General features: G+C 45.3%; 1 protein-coding gene across 1 annotated transcript in view; it reads right to left on the minus strand.

Annotated features, from left to right (window-relative positions):
• Positions 1–23,953, minus strand: part of OBSCN (obscurin, cytoskeletal calmodulin and titin-interacting RhoGEF) — a 179,652-nt gene that overhangs the window by 107,366 nt on the left and 48,333 nt on the right. Inside the window, 21 exon segments of the mRNA XM_050336656.1 lie at positions 674–937; positions 1,314–1,580; positions 2,141–2,404; positions 2,997–3,263; positions 4,138–4,404; positions 6,777–6,909; positions 6,911–7,026; positions 8,578–8,850; positions 10,893–11,159; positions 11,770–12,036; positions 12,718–12,987; positions 13,851–14,117; positions 14,524–14,790; positions 16,259–16,525; positions 17,321–17,590; positions 18,217–18,483; positions 19,157–19,261; positions 19,737–19,898; positions 21,245–21,398; positions 22,369–22,481; positions 22,820–23,086. Coding sequence (XP_050192613.1) covers positions 674–937; positions 1,314–1,580; positions 2,141–2,404; positions 2,997–3,263; positions 4,138–4,404; positions 6,777–6,909; positions 6,911–7,026; positions 8,578–8,850; positions 10,893–11,159; positions 11,770–12,036; positions 12,718–12,987; positions 13,851–14,117; positions 14,524–14,790; positions 16,259–16,525; positions 17,321–17,590; positions 18,217–18,483; positions 19,157–19,261; positions 19,737–19,898; positions 21,245–21,398; positions 22,369–22,481; positions 22,820–23,086 — 4,794 coding nt within the window.

Raw genomic sequence — 23,953 nt, forward strand, 5'->3', positions numbered from 1 at the left:
TCCTTTATATACCATAAAATCAGGGGCCACGTTTCAATGTGAGACCCAGAGCGTTTTGTTTCCCTTGAGAAGAGCAGCAGCTCCACAGGAGTGCCTGATTTATGGCATTGTCTGAATTTTTATAAACAGAGCCCCTTAGAGCAGAGCAGTCACAAACATGCTGTCAGTGTTCTGCAGAGATAAAGTATTTGCTTTGGAAGAGTTAAGCCAAAATTGGTAAAAAAAGGAGTTCTGAATAGCAGGAGCATTGAAAAAAAAAAAAAGCCTATTTTTCATGAAGGTTGTCCTTGTGTAGCAGTATGTATTGAGGGAAAGTTGTTCCTCTTAGGAGCAACAAGTGTAACAGTGTAAGTCAGAAAAAGTAAATATTATTCCCACTTTTAGGTCAATCCCTGTGGGGGAAGCTTCTAAACAAGCAGCTGTTCTGGACTAGGGAGGTTGTGCTGAGCTGTGTTGGCCTGTGCTCGCTCACTCACAGCACCCAGGAAGTCAAACAGCACATCAAGAGGGCATCAGGTGAAAGGAGAAAGAGAAGGAAAACAGGAGAGGAAAATTAATCAGCAGAGGGGAGGATAGAAAGTATACAGGGATGAGAGGAAGCAGAAGAAAAAGAGGAAGAGGTCTTGGAATCACACAGGTTTACTTGGGCACGTGCTGAGAAATTCTTTTTTACCATTTACTGTCAAAGCAGCCGTAGTCTGTTGGTCTCCACACACACAGTGGTAATCACCAGCGTCTGCCAGTCCCAAATCCTGGATCCTCAGCTCTGCAAAGGGACCTTCCTGCTCTATTTTGTATTTTTCACTTGGCTTGAGGACCACATTCCCCTTTTTCCACTCAACCGGGGCTGATTTGCTCAGTTTACAGTGCAGGGTAACTGCCTCCCCCTCTGTAGCTTCCTTGTTCATCAGTTCTTCTTGGAAGATGACAGGCAAGGCTGAGGGATGCAATACCAACAGAGAGGGAATCAGCACTGGAATGGAATGAACTGGACTGTGCTGTGAGTTACACGGTGCTGTGGGCTCAGTGTACACATTTAACCAAAAATGCATTATTTCTATGAGTGTATTGTTGAAATGCAACCTCCTAGAGGAGAGAGAAACAAATTCAAGAAAACAATATACAATATAGATGTGCTGTCTCTAGGCAAAAAAAAAGGACAAGGGAATATTCTCCAATGACTCTTTGGTTCCACGGACCAAGAACATGAAACCTCTAAGAAATCACACACTGACCAAGCTTTGGTTGACCAGGAAATGCTACCAAATATGCTACATTTGTGGCTTAAAAGTAAATATAGGTAGGAGAGTTACCATTGACTCTCAGAGCAGCCGTTGTCTTCTGGTCCCCGCAGGTGCAGGTGTAGCTCCCAGCATCCGTCAGGTCTAGGTCTTGGATAACCAGCTCAACAAAGCGCCCTTCCCGCCTCATTTTGTACTTTCCACTTGGCTCCAGCACCTTCCCATCCCTGCTCCACTGCACCGAGCCCCCGGGCCGGCTCAGCTCGCACTGCAGCGTGGCCGTCCCGCTCTCCGTGGCCTCCTCGTTCCTCAGCTCCTTCTTGAAACGCACTGGCAGGGCTGGGAGATGCAGAATGGAAAGGGGTTGCAACCCAAGACCCTGCTCAGATCTCTGCTCAGAGGCTCACTGGTTATTTATTGCGTGTCTACCCAAGCCTTCTTCCAGCACCCTTTATCCTTAAGAACATCCTGTCTGTTTTTCATGGGTGGGGAAAGAAGTTCTCTAGTAACTTGGGATTTTGTGGGAATCAATTCATGGCCTTGATTGGGACCATGCATGCAAATGACAAACCCATCCTTGTCGTTAAACCCTCCTTAATAACAGAAAATCCCAAGGAATCTTATGTTCCCATGCTGATTCAGGAAAGCACACGTGCAGGAGAGCTCCCTTCACTTGAGGGAAGGTGAGAAGACAACACACACACACATATCCAACACAGGGCACAATCAAAGCTGATTGAGGACGAAGACTGGGGACATGGCAACGTGAAAAAGAGGACGGATGAAAGCAGGTGGAGCAGGACATGAAGGTGGGTGCTGTGAGGGAATGCACGGAGAGAAGGAGGGAAGAGGTGGACAAAACCATTCCAGGGTTTCACAGGTTATTTCTGCCTTTTTACCATTCACTGACAAGGCTGCTGTGGTTTTTTGGTTCCCCACTAGACATGAATAGTCTCCAGCATCCTTTGAGTCCAGATCAGAGATCAGCAGCTCAGCCACTGGGCCCTCCTGCCTCATCTTGTACTTGCTGCTCGGCCAGAGAAGAGTTTGCCCCTTCCTCCACTCCACGGGGGCCTCTCTGCTCAGCTGGCACTGCAGGGTGGCTGTCCCACCTTCCACAGCTTCCACGGGCTTCAGCTCTTCCTTGAAGAGCACAGAGACAGCTGAGGAGTGAAGCATTCTCAGTTTACTTTGGGGGCATCATCACCATCCGGTGACCTCACACGGGACTCAAAGCCAAAACAAATTCTCTTGGCACGCACAGCAGACAAGCTCTGACCTACCTGCCCTTCCAGGATTCCATTTGGATTTGCAATAGCACACCAAGAGTTTTGGACCAAACGAAAAGAGAGCAGTTATTTCCCAATAATTAGAATATCAGAGCAATTACCCTTCTGCTGCCCAAGTGCTGGTGGTCACAGACAAGTAAAAACTTGAGAAAGTAGAAAAAAAGAACTGCATATTCTTTGATAAAAGGTGCAGCTGAGGCCCTTCTTACCTCTTGGCTTAGAGCTTGGACAGTCGTCTCTATCCAAAGCATAAGAGATATTTCATAAGGAAAAAAGAGATATTTTGTCATCAGGTATATTTGATGGATATGTTTTCACATGAAGTTACCATCCCAGAAAACAGAGAACATAACAGCCCCTTTTTCTTGTACTGATCCCCATTTTTCCGAACTCTAAATGTGCAGGAGGTAGCAGGACCACGGCAAGGACAACAACAAATGGTCACAAGCAGGTGTCTCGTTCCTACCATGGATTTTGACTTGGGCTGTGGTCTGCTGGTCTCCAGTGTCACAGGTGTATCTTCCCGCATCTTCTGGCTCTGCATTATGAATCACCAGCTCTGCCACTGTCCCCTTCTGCTTCATTTCATATTTGGCACTTGCCTGGAGCGTGGCTTGCCCCTTCTTCCACACCACGGTGGCATCGGCTTTTGTGAGTTCGCAGCGCAGGGAGACGGATTTCCCCTCTTCCGTATCCGTGTTCTCCAGGGCTTGTTTGAAAAGGACAGGCACAGCTGGAACACAAATCCAGGGATTAGAACATGCCCTCTTGACCTGGATCTACAACAGATACCTCTTAAAACCAGTCCTTTTCCCAGTGAGCAGAGCAGCCCTAGAGCCTCCCTTGGCCGTGTGGCATCAGCATGATCCTGCTTGGGAGCAGGAATCAATCTCTCCCCCAGATGTTATCATCTCACTGTGGATTCCTAGGGATATGGGGGAAGGTTTTTCTCATTTTTAATAAGGACCCTTTCAGAATCCTCTGGGCATCATCACCTAATGAATTCCCTGCTCCTGCAGGGCTCTGAAATAATATTCACATCCTATATTTCTCCTACTCTCTGCTCCAGCACATACTACTTTTCCCGTGTTACTAAAGCTACTATATTTGTTAAAGGCCATTGGGGAGTGCAAATGGCACCTGAGAGCCTTTAAAAAGGATATTTGTGGGAATTTGGGTGTCTACAAATTAATCACTCAGCCACCTGCAATTTTTCATGGACTGCATTTATGTTTTCACATTCTTGTGCTCCAATACTGCTGGTCTCCGTTGGTAACTCCATTCTTAACGCCAGCCATGTAAAACAGCTCATAGGTCAGGAACTACAGCACACAGGGCACAGAAAAATAATCCTCTGCGCTCCACTTGGTTAATTTTTGCCCAGTGAGAAGTTACAGACTTAAAACCCCAAACGCAGAATGTGAGATGACACAAATTAAAAGTATACAGGTGACAACAAGTGTGCAATATTACCTTTAAATTTTACACATTAAAGATGGCACTGCCACAAAAAAAAAAAAAAGAAGTGTTGTATGATTTTTTTTTTTTAATAGACCTATTAATCACTTGATTCAGGAAGTGTTTAATGTCTCTAGAGCTCTACCCACCATTCACTTTCAGCCGGGCAGTGGTTTTGAGCTCCCCAGAGCTGCAGGTGTATTCCCCGGCATCCACGGGTCTGACATCCCGGATAACGAGCTCCGCCACGGTTCCGTGCTGCTTCAGTTCATACTTCTCACTGGCGTGGAGAACAGTGTCTCCCTTCATCCATTTCACTGGGGCACCGGCTTTGCTGAGCTCACAGGTCAGCCTGACCTGTTTCCCTTCTTTAGCCTCTTCGTTCTGGAGCTCTTGCTTGAAAATGAGTGGCTTTTCTGAAAGAGATGTTGAAGGAAATGCGTGAGATTGGCAATCGTCCTCCCCCTTTCTCTGTCAGACTTTGTTTCAGAGGTAGAAAACTGCAGGAATGGAAAAGCACTGGCAAAACAGCAAACAGATCCTGACATCTCACATCTGGCTGCCAACAGCAGAAAAAAAAAAATTGAGGCCATATGTTTGTTTTCCTCTCAACCGCTGTCTGCCCTATTGAAGACACTGCTGCTATCACTGCTTTCATTATTGACATCAGTGGCAGACGCTGCACTGCTGTAAATGGCACAAAGTGTGTCACACATGGGTGCTCAGAGCTGGACCACTGGCACAAAACCCGTAAAACTTCAGGAGGTCAACTCACACACACAGCACAGAGGACACAGCAATGGCAAAGCACTGTCTGTCACAACCAGCAGTATTAATTCCTCATGATAATAAAAAAACCCCACAAACCCACAATGTATTTTTTACCCAAACATGAACACAGAGTTAAAACCAGCACAGGGCAAACACAGAGGGGGAAGCACAGCTGGACACGGCAGTGTCCCTGGGGAGCTTCCTCTGCAGGCTCTGTCACAGCCTGGGATTCAAGGCTTTGAGCTGAGCTAGTGCAGGGAAGCAACTTACTGGAAAAATACCTCAACTGAAATGTTCTCCCTTTAGGTAATGAAAAAAAAATCCTTCCCATAATCTGCTATCTTATGAATATGCAAGTCAGCTGCTGATTTGAGATGCAACTAATTTGTGGCTGTTGAAAAACTACAGCTTGTTCTTTTGTGTCCCTTTTACTCTAGTTTGGGACACTCAGTGTCACATGACTACTGATTTTTTTCCTATTTTTTTCCTATTTTTTCCCTTTTTTGTCCTATTTTTGCATTCTGCTGCTCTGATGTGACTCTAACAGAAAGGCTCCCTAGAGGAAAGCTCCAAAGGTGTGATTTATTGTAGACATCATTACGACTTGACTCCTTCCCATCTGCTGGTGATCTGAATCCATGTGTTTCAATCCCACACCCCTCTCTGTGAAGGGGAAAAAAATGGGGCTGTGGTGGAATTTTACCCACGTGATTTTCTCCTAAGAGAGAATTGTTCATCATGGGTGAGATCCAGGTCCTGCTGAAGCCAACACAGACCTTTCCTTCGTGTATAATGGGTAGAGAGAAAACATCCTCATGTAGAGAAAGGCAGAGAAAACTGGGACAAACTGGGACCATTAACCACCACCTCTTCTTCACTACATCATCCAGGTCTTCTCTTTCCCTGCACTGCAGACCTCAGCCTTAAGCTGGTTTGCTTTTTGGTGCTCTGGATAAATCCTGTGAGCAGCTTGTCCTCCCCCTCCACGCTCTGAGGTTCAGGTTGACCATTCCAACCACCCAAATGCTTTGCTTTGTTCACATTGAATTCCCTAATCCTGGTGCAGGTCCTGATCCTGCATTCCAGCTGTCCAAGTGACAGGCAGGAGCAATTGTAAGGTGATTGTGGATAAGCCCAGTTCTAACTCAGAGAATTGCACTAAAGGCTCATCTAAGAAGAGAATTTTTGCTTCAGCTTGGATAACAACCCTTTAGATCAAGGAATCATAGAACAGTTTGGGTTGGAAGGCACCTTTAAGGTCATCTAACCCAAGCCCCCCACAGTGAGCAGTGACACCTTCAACCAGACCAGGTTGCTCCAAGCCCCATCCATCCTGGCCTTGAATGTTTCCAGAGATGCAGCATCCACCATCCACCACCTCTCTGGGCAACCTCTTGTAGTGGTTTACCACTTTCATTGTAAAAACCTTCCTCCTCACACCTAATCTAAACCAGTTTTAACCTAAATGGTTTTTAGTTTAAAGACATCACCCCTTGTCCTATCAAACAGGATGGCACCTCCTGCCTGGTCACAGTCTTTGGGTGCATTGCTCTGATAAATTTGGCTGCCTAAAGTAATTACCCAGACCAATGTGTGGGGGTGACCTCCCTCCTTGGAGAGAGCCATCAGAAATTTGATGAATTTACACATCTGAATCCACTTGCACTGGAAACAAAGGGTTCAAACACCCATTTTCCTCGAAGAGCTCATTAAAAGGGCAGGACCCTTCCCACCCAAACCATTCCAGGATCACATGATTCTCAGAGAACTTAGACATTTAACCTGCACAGAGCTAAAACCAGGTCAGAAGAAGGATTTTCCTGTTTTGGTTCTCTGGGTGCTGTTCTGGACAACTTGATGGAAACATCTCGGTGCAAAGACACCAAGTTCCTTCTCAGTAGAGTTTCATGTTTCCATCACTTTGATTAATTACTCTGACCTAGATGTCAGATGACGATTTAGGACCCAAACCATCACTCCAAAATTATAATATTAATTAATAACTCCAATTTATTACCCTTGACAGCAATGACTGCACTACTTTGAGCTGCTCCAGCCTCACACTCGTATCTGCCACTCTCTCTTCTGCCCCTGGCTTCAAATCCCAACCATATGATTTTATACTTGGAAGAATTCCTGAGGCTCTTTCCCACCTTTGCACCACTTCACAGGCCTGTCTGATTTGGAGTTTTCACAGTGAAGGATCACATCCTCTCCCTCACACCCTCCAGTATCAACCAGCTCCTTTGTGAAGGCTCAGGGCTTCTCTGGAATCACGTAAAACCCATCTGAGATGTTTCAGAAGAGGTGTGGATTCTCAGATCACAAGTAATCCATGAGATCTGCACCCAGGATTACTTGGATCAAAGCTGCAGGTCAAAGTTAGCAACAAATAATTTGGTGTTTGTGACTATAAAGCCCTCAGGAAGCACCAGTGATGCCATAAAGTGTTGTTCAAATACCCATTGACATCTGGGAGAAACTGAGAAGACAACATTCCTGTTGAGGAACATAAATAAAACCTCCCTCACTTCCCAGGAAATAGCAATAAGACTGAGGCACAATTTTTCTGAGCCTTTTTCCGTGGGAGCTGATGAGTTTGAACCTTCTACCTGAACGTGGAGAAGTTAATTCTGCATGAAGTGAGGGGCAATACAGGTTTCTCTCATCTAGAGCAGGTCTCAGCAGAGCAAGTCCTCTAAAAATCAAGCAGATAGCTCAGATAGGTCATTTAAGGTGTCTCTGTAGCCTCTGGAAGGTGACAGACACGTCCAGAAACCAAATATTTAATTCCAAAATAGGTCATTGGGACAGAGAGACTCCCTGGAAGTGCTTGTCTTTCTACTCAGTTTATACAAGTAACCTAAGCTAGACACCAACAGCTAAACTGACCAATATAAATCTCATCCCCCCCATATGAATGCTTTTTAATTCCTAAAATCCAATCAATCAGGAGACTGAAACCTGGTTATGGTTCCACAGCATCACATATCAGCCTTTTGTAAAGAAAACCTTTCATCTTCCTTAAAGAAAGAAAAAAAAAAAGACACCAAAACATCAAGCACAAACCTAATAATCTATTTTCATTTCTGTAGCTTGGAAAAATTTGGGTACCTTTTCAAACTTTGGAAAAAAAAAAATTGTTCTTTGAAATAAATGTGGTGGCTGTGAAAAATGAGACTGTGATCTGACACGGGGGGAGACAGAATATTTTTTATCTCTGGGCAACAGAAATATTTACATTTCCAGTCAGAAAAGCTCTCTCTGATCCCACATTCTTGGGCTGTTTGGCATTCATTTCGTTTCCTTGCCGTACAAGTAGACTAACGCTGCAGTTTTAACTCACTTTAAACTTTGCCAGAGCAAAACAATCCATTGACAACAACGAATAGCAGAGAACACGTGCGATGCTGCCTCTCAAACAGTGAAAACTGAATTTAAAACTCACTGCTTGCACTTGTTTTTGGGTTTTTTTCACTGAATTAATTGATTCCTCCTCATTAATCAGCACCTTATCAGCCCACTCGAGAGAAACTGAACAAGGCACCCACCCAATGTGCCATCACTGCAGAATAACATGCCCATCTGAGATCCAATAAACACTCTGAGGGTTGTCCAGGATAACAAAGTGTTCATTCTCCAGCTGTAATTTCACTATGTAAGTCATTCTGTTCTTGACCACGTACAGATATACACGAGATGGGGCTAAATTTGTACCATTTTTGTCCTTTTTTTTTTTTTTCCCCCACCTACCCACGTTAAACCCCGCTCACTTCCACTCGTTCTCTCCTCTCCTGCAGTTTTGACGGCGGATTTACCTTTCACAACCAAACTGGCGGATGTTTTCTTATCACCAGCTTCAAATGTAATGACCCCCGAGTCCTTCAGGGAGAGCTTTCTCAGCGTTAGCAGGTGATGTCCCCCAGGCTGGGACTGGATCTCGTTAAGGTCATTGGTATGGAGTGGGGTTTTATCCAAAAACCACTGCACTTTGCTATAGTCTACGGGAGAGATTCTGCACTTGAACGTGGCAGATTCCCCTTCTAACACAGTGACATCTTCCAGGTCTTCTGTTATTAGCACTTTCTGGCCTGAAAGGAACATAGACACATCAATTACTGGAATCTCCCGTTTCTAGCACGAAAAGCCATATGGAAAACTCCCGAGATTTCCCATGTGAGTTTTTCCAAGAAAGAGCTACGTTCATGATGCACAAGACTGACACACAATTCCCCTGCCACTGAACACAAAACCCACTCAACAGGAAGAGAATAAGCACAGGACACACACACACACACCAAATAGGATGAATACAACTTTAAAGCACCAGAAAAACATAAAAGCAGAACAAGTACAATGCAAATCCAGCATTAGAAAACTTCTCCTAATTAAACTACCTGGAAAGGTAGAAAGGATGAGTCTCTGACAGCATTACTGGGTTCTAGACATCACTGAGCAGATAATCCCTCCCATGCCAAATTCTGATTATTTTTTTTTCTAGAGTAAATATAACTTGATTTCTATGGGATGGGACCACAGAGCTCCCACCTTCCTTGAGCTCAGTCCAACCATAAACACAGTGGGAAGGCGAGAGAATGCCTGACTGCAGCTTTGGGAAAAAGAAACAAAACATCTGCCCCAAAAGCCTGCCTGTATAAGTAGATATACACCTAACTAGAAATAAATATATAAATACATACATATATAAAGAGAAACCTAACTATTAATATACATAAAATAAGGTTATTGCTGTATACAAAAATACCTCTGATGTTCCTCCTGTTTACAAAAGTAGTAAAGGGATTTTTTACTTCTATCTTCTTGACAGTGAAGTATTTTCTCCACTCAGAAAAGCTGCTGTTAGAAAGCTCACAGTGAATTCAGGTAGCTCAGAGCCCAAGGCCACAATGGGATTAAGAACATTTCTTTGCTTCTCAACATCTGCTCTAGCAGATGATCAGAGGTGCAGGAGTCTGACTTCACCCCCTTGTATTTAAAAGCATAATAATCAGCAAGTGGACACTGCCACTGCATCTCCAGCTGACTGTTCTGGAATCATCCCTCCTGTTCTCTTCATTGTTTTATCGATTTCCTCTCAAGGGTTTCTCCCATCTGGGGACCTGTGAGGAACAACCAGACCTCCCTCCCTCCCCTCAAACACTGCCCTGCCATCAGCACTGGCCACCACAGCTCATTCACTGCCCACAGAGCCAAATAAAAGCTGCTGTGCTGGTTGAGCTCTTCAGGGGGAGCTTGGGTTGTTCCCTTCACCTCTCAGGTGCAGAGGGGCATGAAGCACCTAAAGATTCTGGCCATGAGGATGCTCCAAGGGCTGGAGCCACTCTGCTCTGGGGAGAGGCTCAGACAGCTTGAGGGGGTTCACCTGGAGAAGAGAAGGCTCCAGGGAGACCTGAGAGCCCCTTCCAGGGCCTAAAGGGGCTCCAGGAGAGCTGGAGAGGGACTGAGGACAAGGTCCTTGGAGGGACAGGACACAGGGAATGGCTTTAACTGAAAGAGAGTAGGTTTGGATCAGATATTGGGGAGAAATTCTTCCCTGTGAGGGTGGGCAGGCCCTGGCACAGGTTGCCCAGGAAGCTGTGGCTGCCCCATCCCTGGAAGTGTCCAAGGCCAGGTTGGATGGATCTGGAGCAACCTGGGCTAGTGGAAGATGTCCCTGCCCATGGCAAGTGGTTAGAAGGAGTAGATTTTTAAGGTCCCTTCTAACCCAAGCCACTCTGTGATTCTATGGACCACTATTTACCCGTCACCTCTTGGAAATTACTACTGGGAAGGGGCATCAAGGCATACAAAGAAAAGCCTGGATGCAGAATGATTTTTTCCCCTCATCTAAGAGCAGGCTCTCTGAATCATGTCCATCATATGTTCACACAGGAACACCAGCCCCTCCTCACACCAGCATTTTGGGGTTGAATCACACCCAAAACACTTCAGGTGTAATCCCTTCAAGCTTGGCACAGCCAGCTCTGTATCTATAATTTTGCCTACTTGTTGAGCGAGCCAGAGCCAAAAATCCACGGATCTGCCCCCCGTATGCAGAGGGATGGGTGTGCCCGTGCATATAACACTTCCCATGGAAAAATGGGACGTACAATCCTATTCCTCCCGCTCATACCTTGCACGACCAGCTTGGCTCTGGACTGGGCGTCACCAATGTCACAGCTGTAAGTGTCGCTGTCGCTTTTCTCCAGGTTCTTGATGGTCAGCTGGAGGATTTGTCCTGTCTGTGTGATCTCATATTTCCTGCCTGCCCTGAGCTCGGCGATGCCTTTCCTCCACACCACGGAGGGCGCGGCTCTCTCGCTCTGGCACACGAAAACTGCGGTCCCACTCTCATCGACTTTCAGGTCTGAGAGTTCCTTGACAAAATAATTGGGTTTTTCTGGAAGGAAAAAAAAAAAAAATTAAAAATAAAAAAAATTTTAAAAAGAAATAAAAAAAAAGAGAGAGACAGAGACAGATTTGTTACCCGAGCTAGTCCTGAGCACACAGGGTGGTCTTGAATTACCAACTGCCCCCATTTGGAGGATTATAGAATAAAGAATCATGGAAGCATTTAGTTTGAAGTAGACCCTTTAGATGATCAAGTCCAGCCATTAACTTAAGTCTACCAAGTCCACCACTAACCCATGTCCCCAGATGCCACATCTACACATCTTTTAAATTCCTCCAGGGATGGTAACTCCACAATTCTCCTGTTTTAATGCAAATACCCTCCTTTCCATGAAGAAGTTTTTCCTAATATTCAATTTAAGCCTCCCCTGGCGCAACAGGTCCACATTCTGTCCCAGGACAGATCAGGTAAAATATCTCCAGCAAAGCTCAGTGCTATTGTCCAGGCATTAGTGAGGTCTCACATTACAGAACATGCACCCTTTCCATGCCCCATATTCAAAACAGACTAATTAAAATTGCTTTTTCTGATTGGGTCAGGTTGTAGGTATTTACCCCAACCTCTGTCCCTGCCAGCCCCTCTTCGCTCTTCAACTGACCTTGCACAGTGACCCTGGCTGTTGTTTTGGAGCTCTCTGTCTCACAGGTGTATTCCCCACTGTCCTTGACCGTGGAGTCCCGGATGATCAGAATGGCCTGGGTTCCCTCCTGCTGCAAGTCGTATTTCTGGCTTTTTCGGACTGCTTTGCCGTCCTTGTACCACCTGATGTTCACATCAGGTTTGGACAGCTCACAGCTCAGGTTGATGTCCTGCCCTGCTTGTGATGTTTTATCCTCCAGCTGTTTTGTAACCTCGGTTGGTTTCTCTGGAGAGGAAAAATTTAAAAAGGACATTTGAGTGAAAACCGTCATCACTATATGGTTGAGGGTTTTGCAGTTCAAATCACAGAATCACAGAATGGTTTAGGTTGGAAGGGACCTTGAAGATCATCTTGCTCCAGCCCTGCAGGGTCACCTTCCACTAGCCCAGGAGGCTCCAAGCCCCACCCTGGCACAGGTTGCCCAGAGAAGCTGAGGCTGCCCCATCCCTGGAAGTGTCCAAGGCCAGGCTGGATGGGGCTTGGAACAACCTGGGCTAGTGGGAGGTGTCCCTGCCCATGGTAGGGGTGGGACTGGGTGATCTTTCATGTCCCTTCCAACCCAAACCATTCTGGGATTCCCTGATTCTATGAAAAAGGACTAATTGCAGGTTCTGAACTATGTCTGAAAACCACCTATTTCTTCTCTCCATTGACCACCCAGGGAGCCTTGGGTGATTGTGGAAGACAGTCTGGGTTGTAACTACCTGTACACACTACCCAGTGCAGTCAGTTCTCAAATATCTATTAAAAGCTTCAGCCTTTCACTTGATTTTAAGGAAAAACCTCATTTCTTCAAGGCTCGCGGGGAAGGTCGGTATTTACTCGGATCACAACAAGTGCTTGCTGACAAACCTTATGCAAACACACCCAGGCAATCAACCCCCAGAACCTCCCTGATGTCATTACCTTTCACAGCCAGAGAAGCCCTGGAGGTCAGGCCACGGGCAGTGAAAACGACCTCGCCCACATCGTCAGGGGTCACACTTTGGATGCTCAGGGTGTACTTCCGACCCGCGTTGGAGGCTTTGAACCTCCCCCCACTCCCCACTTTCCTCCCGTTCAGCGTCCAGCTGAAGTCATCGATGCTCTCGTGGGACAGAATGCACTCGAAAGTGCAGTCCTCCCCCAGCTGGATTTCGGTGTTCTTCAGCCGCTTGGTGATGCCGATGTTCAGTTCTGCAGGACGAGAGTGCAGGTTGGCACAAGGGGAGAAGGGGTTTAGGGTAGTTTGGAGCAGTGATGTTTTTAACTCATAGGAGTGGTTTATCTGCTGGACTGGCAGGACAAGGCTACGCTCCTTACAGATGCCTGTGACGTGGGAAGGATTTCTCGGGTATTATCCACCCAGAAGCAGCACAAAGTTATGGAGAAAGGGACATGTGAATCTCCTGGCTCTGCTCTGGAAGGACTGAATGAAGAATCAACATCCAAAGCAGTACAAGGGAGAAGAGATGTCAGAAAAGAAGCCTCTGGGGATGACGTGTGAGGTTCTTCTCCATTGTTAACACGAGAAATGAGATGTTTGGATTTTTTAACTTGTTACTCCCCGTGTTCAAATCAGAAAAACTCAGATTTTTTTTTCTCATTATCAATGTGGGTTTGGAGGCCATGAACAATTCTTTTTCCTTCAGGCAAACACAAGGATTAGAGGGCAGGAGGAATTGCTGGGTTCTTCAACAGATAGTGTTGTCCCACTTTTATGTTCCTGCAATGGATTTTGAATTAAAAGAAGAAGCACAGGCTGCTTGGAGGGGGTTTTGTGGGGTTTTTTTCTGTTGTTAGTTGGGATTTTTTCTGAGAAGTTATTTCCTCTTCTGGGAGGATTTCTGCACCATATCGATGTTCAAGAAGGAAACATTATCACTATATTCTTGACACCTGATTTACACTGAAACACCAGATATACTTAATGAGTGACAGGGATCATTCAAACATTGCAGTGTTACGTGAGGATTAGGCAGGAGAAGATGTGAGACCAAGTTAGCAATCCCACCCATATTTCCAGCACTCTTTGACTGGCCATTGCCTACAATACTTACCCTGAACGCTGACCTTTGACTTGGCAACATCAGTGCCAATGTCACAGGTGTATAAACCTGCATCTGCCTTTTCAAGGTCATGGATAAGGAGGCACAGGGTCTTCCCAGACTGTATCTCCTCGTACTTGTTACTAGAAGGGATCTTCACACCATCCTTTTTCCAGACAGGTTTGACCTTCTCTTTGGAGACTTCGCATTCCAGTTTAATCACACCTCGCTCCTCACCGAAAACGTCGTCCAAGGCTTTCATGAAGACAGCAGGTTTCTCTGGGGGTTAACAGGAAAAACAGAGAACAACCAGGATATCCAAGCTGAAACACTTCCAGCTGCCATCAAATATTGAAAGACAGATTAAGTAATCTTTGGAAACAATAGTTTGTCAACTATATACTATTGAAGAGATCTACAAGCACAGAAGATTGCTCTTGAGATTGTCCTGATAAGTGAAAGGATGATAAAGATCTATGGAAAGTTTTGGCAAGACATCAAAACAATTTTCCTTAGAAAAATCACCAATCACAGTAGAAACTGGCACTGGAAGAAAGCCCCTCCACGCCTTTCACTCAGCCCTGGAGGGATGCAGCTTTTAAGCAGGGTGGCTGCATGGATATGGTGAATAATATCTCACTGGCATCTCTTATTTGCGTTCAGGAGGAGTGTGATCACGACCCACCTATGACCTTCAGCCTCACGCTCTCTGACACCTTGTCTGACTTCATTGTCACCGTGCCAGCGTCCTCGGGCTTCACCTGCTTCATGGTCAGCGTGTAGACCTTGCCCACGTTCTTGATGTCGTTGAAGTTGTTGGTGTAGAGGAGGGTGCCGTTGAGGAACCACTCCACGTCCTCGTCGTCGTGGGACAGCTCGCAGGAGAACACGGCAGAGCTGTCCTCCTCGATTTCCACGTCCTGCAGGTGTTTGAGGACTTCCACGTTCCGGGCTGTGGGAGACCAAGGGGCACCATCACCACCATTATCATAGGTCAGATGTTACCACTAACAGTTTCATAGTGTTTAGGGTTTATCAGATGATTTAGGCTGGTTTCCTTCACACCGTGCATCAACTCATCTCCTCTACTTGGTTCTGCATTTGCTCCAACAAAAAAAAAAAATCCATGAAAAATACTATATTGTCCAGAACCTTCAGCTCTCTTTTTATACATAAATCAGATTTTCTTTTTTTTCTTTCCTCTTTTTTTTTTAATTTAAAAATAAGTCATTCTTTCTAAAGTGTTGTTACAGAGATGTCTAAATGTCCAACAGATCTCCAACCCCTGTGTGTCAGTCACTGCCCACACACAAACACATTATGATTAAATTGTCCTTGACTCTCCTCCAGTGAAACTGTGACACAGGGCAAGATGAAGGCAATGATTTTGGCCACAAAGGAAAAGTATAAAGAGATTAAGCAGCTTGCTCAGGATTAAGAAACAACGAGTTTGATTCTTTTCTTTCCCAGTCCTTGGCCAGAGTTTTCTCTTTGCAGTTTCTCCACTCAGGGAATGCTGTTTCTCAAGGATTAGGCAGCTCAGAGGAGGGGTTTGGAGTTTTAAGTAATTCTGTTGTTCAGATAGAACAGAACCACAAAATCATTAAGGTTGGAAAAGACCTGTAAGATCATCGAGCCCAGCTGTTAACTCAGCACTGCCAAGGCCACCACTAAACCATGTTCCTCAAGGAATCTTTTAAATCCCTCCAGGGTTGGTGACTCCACCACTGCCCTGGGAAGCCCATTTCAGTGTTTGACAACACATTTAGGGAAGAACCTCTGCAAGGCCAAACTGTAACCAAGAGGTGCTCCCTGGACTTTTGTGAATGATTCTGTGGCTCATCTCCAAGTCTTGTTGAAAAGGGACACAGTGAACATCTTTTCTTACATTTTCACCAGAGGGGAAGAACTGGCTAAACACAGTTCCCCACCCAGACGAGGGAGAACATCATTATGAATAACAAATTTGTTCAGATATAAAATAGCAGCTATAAAATGCATCTCTAGCAGATATAAAAATGTATAGTATTTTTATACATAAAGCTGACACAGTGGTCAGGAATTGAAAACCACAGCCAAGACCACCGGAATCAATGGCCTGTACCAGTTTAACATAGAGAACACTTTTTGTTAGAAGCACCAGAGGTCTAATTCCTCTGATGAAATGGAAAATAATGAGCCTTGACAAGCATTAGTTTCTGCCTTACCCAGCTGGTGCTTCCCACGTGCATCACTGAGCTTATGGCAAGGCCTGGATTTCAGTACCACGGAATGTCAGCTCACTGAAGGCATTGCACTTACACAAAAATCAGAAGATAAATGTGGGAATCCATCCCTCCACGAGAAGAGGAACCCAGAGTGAAACACTGAACCCTAAAGGCGTGCACCAGGCCAGCCCTGCTGCTGGAAACCTCTCGTACCTTCGACGGTGAGCGTGGCCCTGGTCTCTGCGTTCCCAGCCCGGCACTTGTACATTCCGGCGTCTTCAGGCTTCACCTTCAAGATCTTGAGCTCTGCTGAGTATTGCTCCCGCTTGATCTTGTACTTCTCAGAGGGCTCGATGAGCACGTGGTCCTTGAACCACTTGACAATCTTAGGAGAGGGCCTGAAGTCACAGGAGAGGACGGCCGAGTGTTTCTCCAGGACGGTCTTGTCCTCCAGCTTCCTGGTGATCTGTACGTGGGAATCTGTGGGGTTGGGAAAGAACAGAGGGTCAGCCTGGAGAAAAAGGAGGTTTCTAAACTCTGTTTCGTGCTGATTAATCTCATGTATGATGTTCACAGCTGGTTTATGAACTGCTCAGGTGTCTCGTAGAGCTGATGTGCTTTGAAGCTCGCATCATCACCATGATCTACAGATCCTATAAATTTCATTCTATAAGATAATATCATACATCAACCACCAAATTCATGGCCCACTTCTGGTTCAGTGCCTACAGAATTGCTCTCTCATTGAAGTTTTTATTCAAGTAAGAGCAAATTGAAGACAAAACAAGGACTTCAGGATGTGATTGGACATATTTACCATGGTGACAGCAGAGGATAAAAAGCCTTGAAGCTTTGTCCTGGATCAAGTCAATGACAACATCAATTAAGTAAATGAGCTATCAAACTTGTCTAGTTCAGAAATGGGACAAAATAAGCTCTCCTGGCAAATTTCATCTGTTTTGTCCTCTTTGGTAAAGTCAAGAGGACAAAAGTAAATCAAACCCCAGTTTTAGCTTGATAGATTTTAATCTAACAGGTCTGAATACCACAGAGACTGAAGTCATTTAACCAGATTCCCTTCCTAAGACATTGCTGGCTCATTCAGTGCATCCAACACTGCTCCCAGCAGACTGCAACTGGGAGCTAAGCAGATCTTCCAGGTACACACACATTTCCAAGAACCCAGTGGGCACTGCACATTAGACAGAGTGCATGACAAACTGCTTTCCAGGGTCTGATCTTTGCTCTGATCCAAGCCACGACACGTCACAGTACCTCTGACGAGCAGGTTTGCTGTGGATTTTGATTTGCCAATGGAGAACTGGATGGTTCCTGTCATATCAGCACTGGTTTTCACTATTGTCAGCCTGTGGATGGTGCCTTCCTGCTGCATGATGAAGTTCCTGCCAGGCTGCAAAGCTTCTCCCCGTAGAAGCCACTTGGCGGGTTTCACGGAGGGAATGGATGTCTCGCATTCAAAATTGGCTTCCTCAGGCTCAGTCACATCCTCGTCACACAACTCCTTCACGATATTAATGGCTTGCTCTGCGTGGAACGAGAGAGCAGGGATTTAGGAGCCATGGAAGAACTATTCCATTATCAACCTGAACACTCGTGACACCGTTCCTCCTCTCCAATACTGAACTTATTATCTCAAAAGGCCTTAAAATGTCCTTTTTGTGTGTATAAAAACAACTATATATATATATTTTTAATATAAAAACAACTGTGTCTATCTGGTTACAGGTCAGACAATGAGACTGCAACCACTGCTTTGGGAATCCCCATCTCCTGATTCCCAGCCCTGTATCCAAAGCCACCTTTCTATCCTGGTATCAAACTTGTGGCACTACAAAATCCAAAAAAAAGTCATTTGAAATGCAGATGTTGATATAAGGAAATGCAACATTTTCCTGAAAAAATTACTTTCTCCAATACGCTTGACAAACTTCTCTGGGACAAGAATTTCACCACTTTCCTTAGGAGTATAAACCGTACATTAATTTTTCAGGACGTTCCTGCGCTGTTAATCCTAAAAGGGTTCGACACCAGTGGACTTAAGGATAAATCAGCATCGAATTAAAACACTTTTTTTTCTGTGGCATCGCGTTTCCAAACACCAAAGTAAATCAGCCGATCCTCCTTCCAGAGGCGGAAAGGGGGTTCTCTACCTTCAACAAAGAAATTAGCGCTGCTTCTGTCGTCGAAGGCGTCGCAGGTGTACGTGTCCTCATCCTCGTAGTCGGCGTCGTTGATGATGAGTTTCCTGTAGACGCCCTCGCTCACGATCTCGTATTTGTCGCTGGGGTGAATTTCCACGCCCCTTTTGAACCACCGGACCTTGGCGTTGGCGCGAGACACTTGGCACTCCAGGACCCCCCGGTGCTTCTCAAGGGCGATCTTGTCTCTCAGAGGCTTCACTATTTTTACAGGCAGCTCTAAAAAAAAAAAAAGTTTAAAAGAAAAAAAAGAAAAATGGAGTTGTCAGCACGGTTTCTGTGAAAGGTGCCAATTAAAAACTCATTAGGAGTATTTCTTCTACAGGCAGTTATTTGACAGGGATCCCCACTATGCTGAGCACTCATCTAACACACAGCAAGTAAAGAGCTGATTAAAGGGAAGTTTTTCCTCCCTGTTTTACCACTTGAGCGGTTGAACTGCAGAGATAAAGGTAATTTTCTCAGCATTCTACACAGCAGCGCTGTGGCAAAGCCAGGGACTCATCTCCTATTTCCTGAGCTCCTCATCAGTGGGTTAACTCAAAATGTCTTCTCTACCACGTTGTTTTAATTAAACATACACACACAAAATGTTGTTTTCTTTTTTTAACATACACCAGAAAATGATAATGCTGGAGAAAGCCGAGCTACACCTTTTTGTCCCTCAAATTTCACACGCAGCTTTTAATGTCTAAAAGGCACCAAACCAGCCTTCTGAGAAAATTAACTCTTATTTAGCCGAAGCAAAGTCCCAGGCTGATATCAGATGGGCAGTAATACAGGAGTTTGCCTTTCCCTGGGAGCTGGAGGTGTTGTTTAACTTCCTTCCCAGGGAGGTTGGTTGGTTTGTAACGTGTGAGAGCAGGAGCAGTGGTGTGAAAACCATCATTACCTTTCACAGTCAGCTGAGCGCGAGATTCCGCCTTCTCTGCCACAAATTTGATCTCTGCCGCGTCCTCCACGTGGACACGGGCGTAGGTCAGCGAGTAGGTCTTCCCTGAGGACAGACACACAGCCAGACACTGCTCAGCTTCCCTGGAGCAAACAGCTTCACCCTCCAAGGAGCCCTGCCGGGCTGAGCGTCCCCCAGCTGGTCTGAGCTCAGCACCGCCTGCTCTCAGGGCAGCAAGGCCGACCACTCCCCTGTGTGCCTGTACCAAGCTCAACTCCTCCAAAGGCTGGCTGAACGTGGCCCTCACACCATTGGGAAAGTGCTTGGAACAGAAGAATCCCACCTGCTGCCTGATGATGCAAATTCCTACCCATTGCTGGCATTTGGGGCGACACCAAATCTGCCCTTATTTAAGTTCCCAACCACAACACTATCCCGGCACAGCTGCACAGCCCCAAAACCAAAGCAGGACTCTCTGCTGAACCTTCTTAACCTGATCTTGGAGGTCCCACCCTTTTTTCTGGTCTCCCATCCCAACACACCCCCAACTCAAGCAGGAGATCCCTCTTTTCCATCCTACCGTCCTGTCGCATTTTGATATTGTCGGAAGTCTTCAGCTTGTTGTCATTTTTGTACCACTGGGTTTCGACCTCATCATGTGAAATCTCGCAGACAAAGGATGCACTCTCATATTCATTCACTTCCACATCTTCCAGTGGCTTTACAATCTTGATATCTCGAGCTGTGAAATCAAAGAGGCAAATATTTATTCGGGGTTTCCCCATAACCGAGAGTGCAGTGTTTACCTTCTGCACAACTGCAGAGAAAAAAATGGGACTGTGTTTTATTCTAGCCCAGCCTCCCTTCCTGGGGAGTTCTCTCCTCAAGATAGTGAATATATTTTATGTCTGAGCTGGCAGGTAGAATTACCAGCTACACTGGAGCTCACTGCAAAAGCATTTTGTGGGTGCTGAAACTTCATACAGGTTTTTAAAGAAACTAAACATACTAATGCAAGAAAATCTGCCAAGGAAAGCTAAACACAAGCCTACGGTTTTGAGGGTCACTATAAATCTGTCTCATTCATGTGCTCCTCGTCATGCTCCCCTGTTCTACCTACGAAAAGCCTTTTCTGCAGAGTCTTCTGAACTCAGTATGATCCTCTTTAACTTTGCAGCTCGGCACTCATTTTGTCAGAACTGATCCGTATTTCTATGCTGTTGCAGCCCTTTCCTTTTGAAAGGGAAGGCCTTGATACCCCTTGGATCAGCCTCAGGGCTCAGGGGCAGAGGAACGCAAACAACAGCCCTCCCCAATTACAAAATCAGGGAGAAAAGGGGGAGTTCAACAGAGCACATGTTTGAGAAGACATTGCTAAACCCAAACGGCCACATGAGGACAGCAGCTAGTAAGCAATAAGAAAGATGCTCTATCTTTCAGCAAGCTCTGTTTTTCAGATGTCCCTCTGGGAAATAACATCTGCCAGGGCACAGCAAACCTGTCTGTTGAGCAACTTGCCCTGAGTACCAGCTTATCTCTGGTGGTTCAGAGCCCGGTGACCAAACGCTCCTGGTGCTTGAGCAGCTGCTCAGTGCAACGCACGGAGGGAAAAGCTGCCTGGAGAGTAAAGGAGAGGTGCAGGCAGAAATAAAAAACATCTCTTCAGCATTTACAAGCTAGAAATTAGGGCATCTCTTTAGCTCATACCCAAAGTTTGTCCAGTCCCTGTTCATGGGAAGTCCCCCCTGTGACAAGATGGGGGGCAGAAGATAAACCAAACCACGTCAGCACCAGCCACTGAATCCCTGCTTTGTGCCAGGCTGTCCAGGATTTGTTAATTTGCCAATCCAGAAACACCATTCAAGTGCCAGAGAATAGAAATGACTTATGATAAACGGAAAACTGAATATGTTTTACTGGAATGATAATGCAAGCACAGGACAGCTCTGCCAGCACTTTCTCACTAGGAAGAGAAACTTAACTAAAATGAGCAATTGTGAAATACACAAACTGTCCACAAAGAATTTCCCTGCTGGGTGGCCAAAAAATAATGCAGTAAATGTAATTTCCTACTTCAGCCAAACATACCTTGAACCTTCAGAGTAGCTGATGTCTTGTCTTCAGCTGCTTGACAGCTGTAGGTTCCCTGGTCTTCATATTCACACTTGTGAATTATGAGGCTTCTCTTATTTCCCTGGGAAACGATCCCCACGTTCTGACTTTGCCGGATCTCCTTCCCATCCTAGAAGGGGAAAAGGCCAAGCCAGATCACCGTCAGCTCCTGCACATCTGCAGTGAGCAAAACAGGCATTCAGAGCTGTGCTCTGTTCACCTGCCTCCTTGGACCTAATGGAACATGTGCTGAAACATCAGCATGGGGAAAAGCTTTCAGCAAGTTGGAGTGGTTGAAGAACTCAGATAACTTTCTGATGGTCTCAGACATCTGTCTGAAGGCTTAAAACACTGCACAGGGTTTGGCAGTAAGCCCCTTCAAACACAAATGGTCTTAAACTAAAAGAGGGTCGACCTAGACTAGGTATCAGAAAGAAGTTTTTTACAATGAGGGTGGTGAGGGACCAGAGAGGTGGTGGATGTCCCATTCCTGGAAAAATTAAAGGTCAGGTTGAACAGGGCTCTGAGCAGCCTGATCTGGCTGAACACGTCCCTGTTCATTGCAGGGGGGTTGAAACTCGGATGACTTTTAAGGATCCTTTCCAACCCAAACTCTTCTGTGATTCTATGATTGCCTTGAAGGATTGTTGTTATCCCAAATTAAGGAAAGTGTCAGCTGAGCTCAAGGAAGGTACATGAAATGCAAGAGCTGACCCCAGAATGACTGTCAAGGGAAAGGGAACTGGACTCTCACTGACAAAGGAAATTGAGGCTTCCCTTCAATCACAGTTCCAAAAGGCCTTGTAAATCCTGGGTGAGAACTGCTAGGCATGAAGTAAAGCACAGAACTGCTTTGTTATAACAGCAGCACTCACATTTTGTACAAGAATAAAGAAGTTTAACTTTCAACCCAATAAACACGGAGAGTAAATAAAAACAATGATAAACTGGGAGAGCAAATAAACATCAGGACAAGAGGGCAGTGCCAAGAGCTGCATTGCAAAGGCTCAGACTCACATCCCCTGGAAGTGCAATGAAAGGCTCTCATTCCCTTCCAGAGGAGTCAGGAATTAAAATATCAACATCCATTAGTGCTGTACCTTGAACCACTTCACGTTCACATTGGGCCTGGACAGCTCACACTCGAACACAGCCTTGAGTTTCTGAGTCACACTGACATCCACCAGAGGTTTGCTGATTCTCACAGGCAGTTCTGAGAAAAAAAAAGACCACAGAGAAGGTCCAATGAGTGGGGAATGAGGTTTGCAGGACCATCTGACACAAGCACTAATGGGTAGGCAGGGCCTGGCTTTCACAATAAAACCTGTGCCAAAAAAAATCATCACGTTTTGGGCACTTTATCACGAGTTGTTCTGTGGGCAATGATGCTGCAATAATGCTGATGATACAAGGGTATGTCACTGATGGTGGTCCAGTGCTTAACACCCCTTGCAGTTCCAGGGACAGCCTGTTGAGCTCTCAAAGTTTGCTCTCCAGGTCAGGGGAAGACAAGTATGTCCACACCAAGCAGAGCCTTTTGGGTCAGTGTACCTGTCACAGTGAGTTTCCCTGATGAACTGATGCCTTCTGCCTTGAAGGAGATGACTCCTGCATCCTCAAGGGCCACCGAGGAGAGAGTCAGGGAGTGCTTCTTGCCCAGGACGCCGAAGCTGACGTTGGGTGAGGGTTTCAGCCGAACTCCGTCCCTCTGCCAGGTCCCCTCCACGTCCTCGTGTGACACCTCCACCTCGAAGGTGACAGTCCCTTTCTCAGCAACCTGCAGGGGCTGAAGGCCTTTCACCAGCTTGATCTGCCTCACTGGAAAACACCGTGGGAAAATTGGAGATCTCACGGTGACAACCATGAAATACCCCAAGGATTTCCAAAATGGATTATTTTCCTGTCCCTCATGCAGGTACTTGACAATTAATTGGTATCTGCCAATTAAACAACCACTTTCACAGGAAATAAAGCCTGCCCACGACCACACATGGCTGCTGTTTTTAAAATGGATGTTTTCAGTGGGTCAACCAAATATCACAGAAAAGGGAAAACTTCCTCCTTTTCTATCAAGGTCCACTGATTTTTTAGTGAAAAAACAAATATAATTAATCCATGACAATATTGTGCAGTTCTCCAACCAGGATTTAACAATGGAAAGAAGTAGCAGGGGGAGAGAAAAGCTTTTAGTGAAAGGGAAAAAAAAATTCATGATATGGTGCAAAGTGCGCTGACACCTCACAGCTTGGGGTACAAAGCACCCTTATTTTGGGTGGATATTACCTGTTCTTGTGACAAGACATCCATGTCCTATCAGCCAGTAAAATGGATTTAGTATTTAAACTTGTATCACCACTAAAAGTAATTAAGTTGCTAATTAAAAAAAAATAAAGAAACCAAAAAAAAACCCCAAACCAACCAAACAAAAAAACCCCCAAACCATCAAAAATACCAATAAAAAAAATTAACTACCAATAATAAAAAACAACAAAATGCACACAACAAAGGATAAATAACAAAAACAATAAAAATAAAACAACCAAAACAATCAAGAACACACCAAAACAAACCACCAAAAAATAATAAAAACACTAACCACCAAAAATACCAATGTACTAACTACCACACAATACCACACAAAATAATAAAATGTATAATAATAAATAATATATAAATAATATAAAT

Source organism: Myiozetetes cayanensis, unplaced genomic scaffold (genome assembly GCF_022539395.1).
Source record: "Myiozetetes cayanensis isolate MyiCay16 unplaced genomic scaffold, myiCay2020 scf1, whole genome shotgun sequence".
Taxonomy (NCBI): Eukaryota; Metazoa; Chordata; class Aves; order Passeriformes; family Tyrannidae; genus Myiozetetes; species Myiozetetes cayanensis.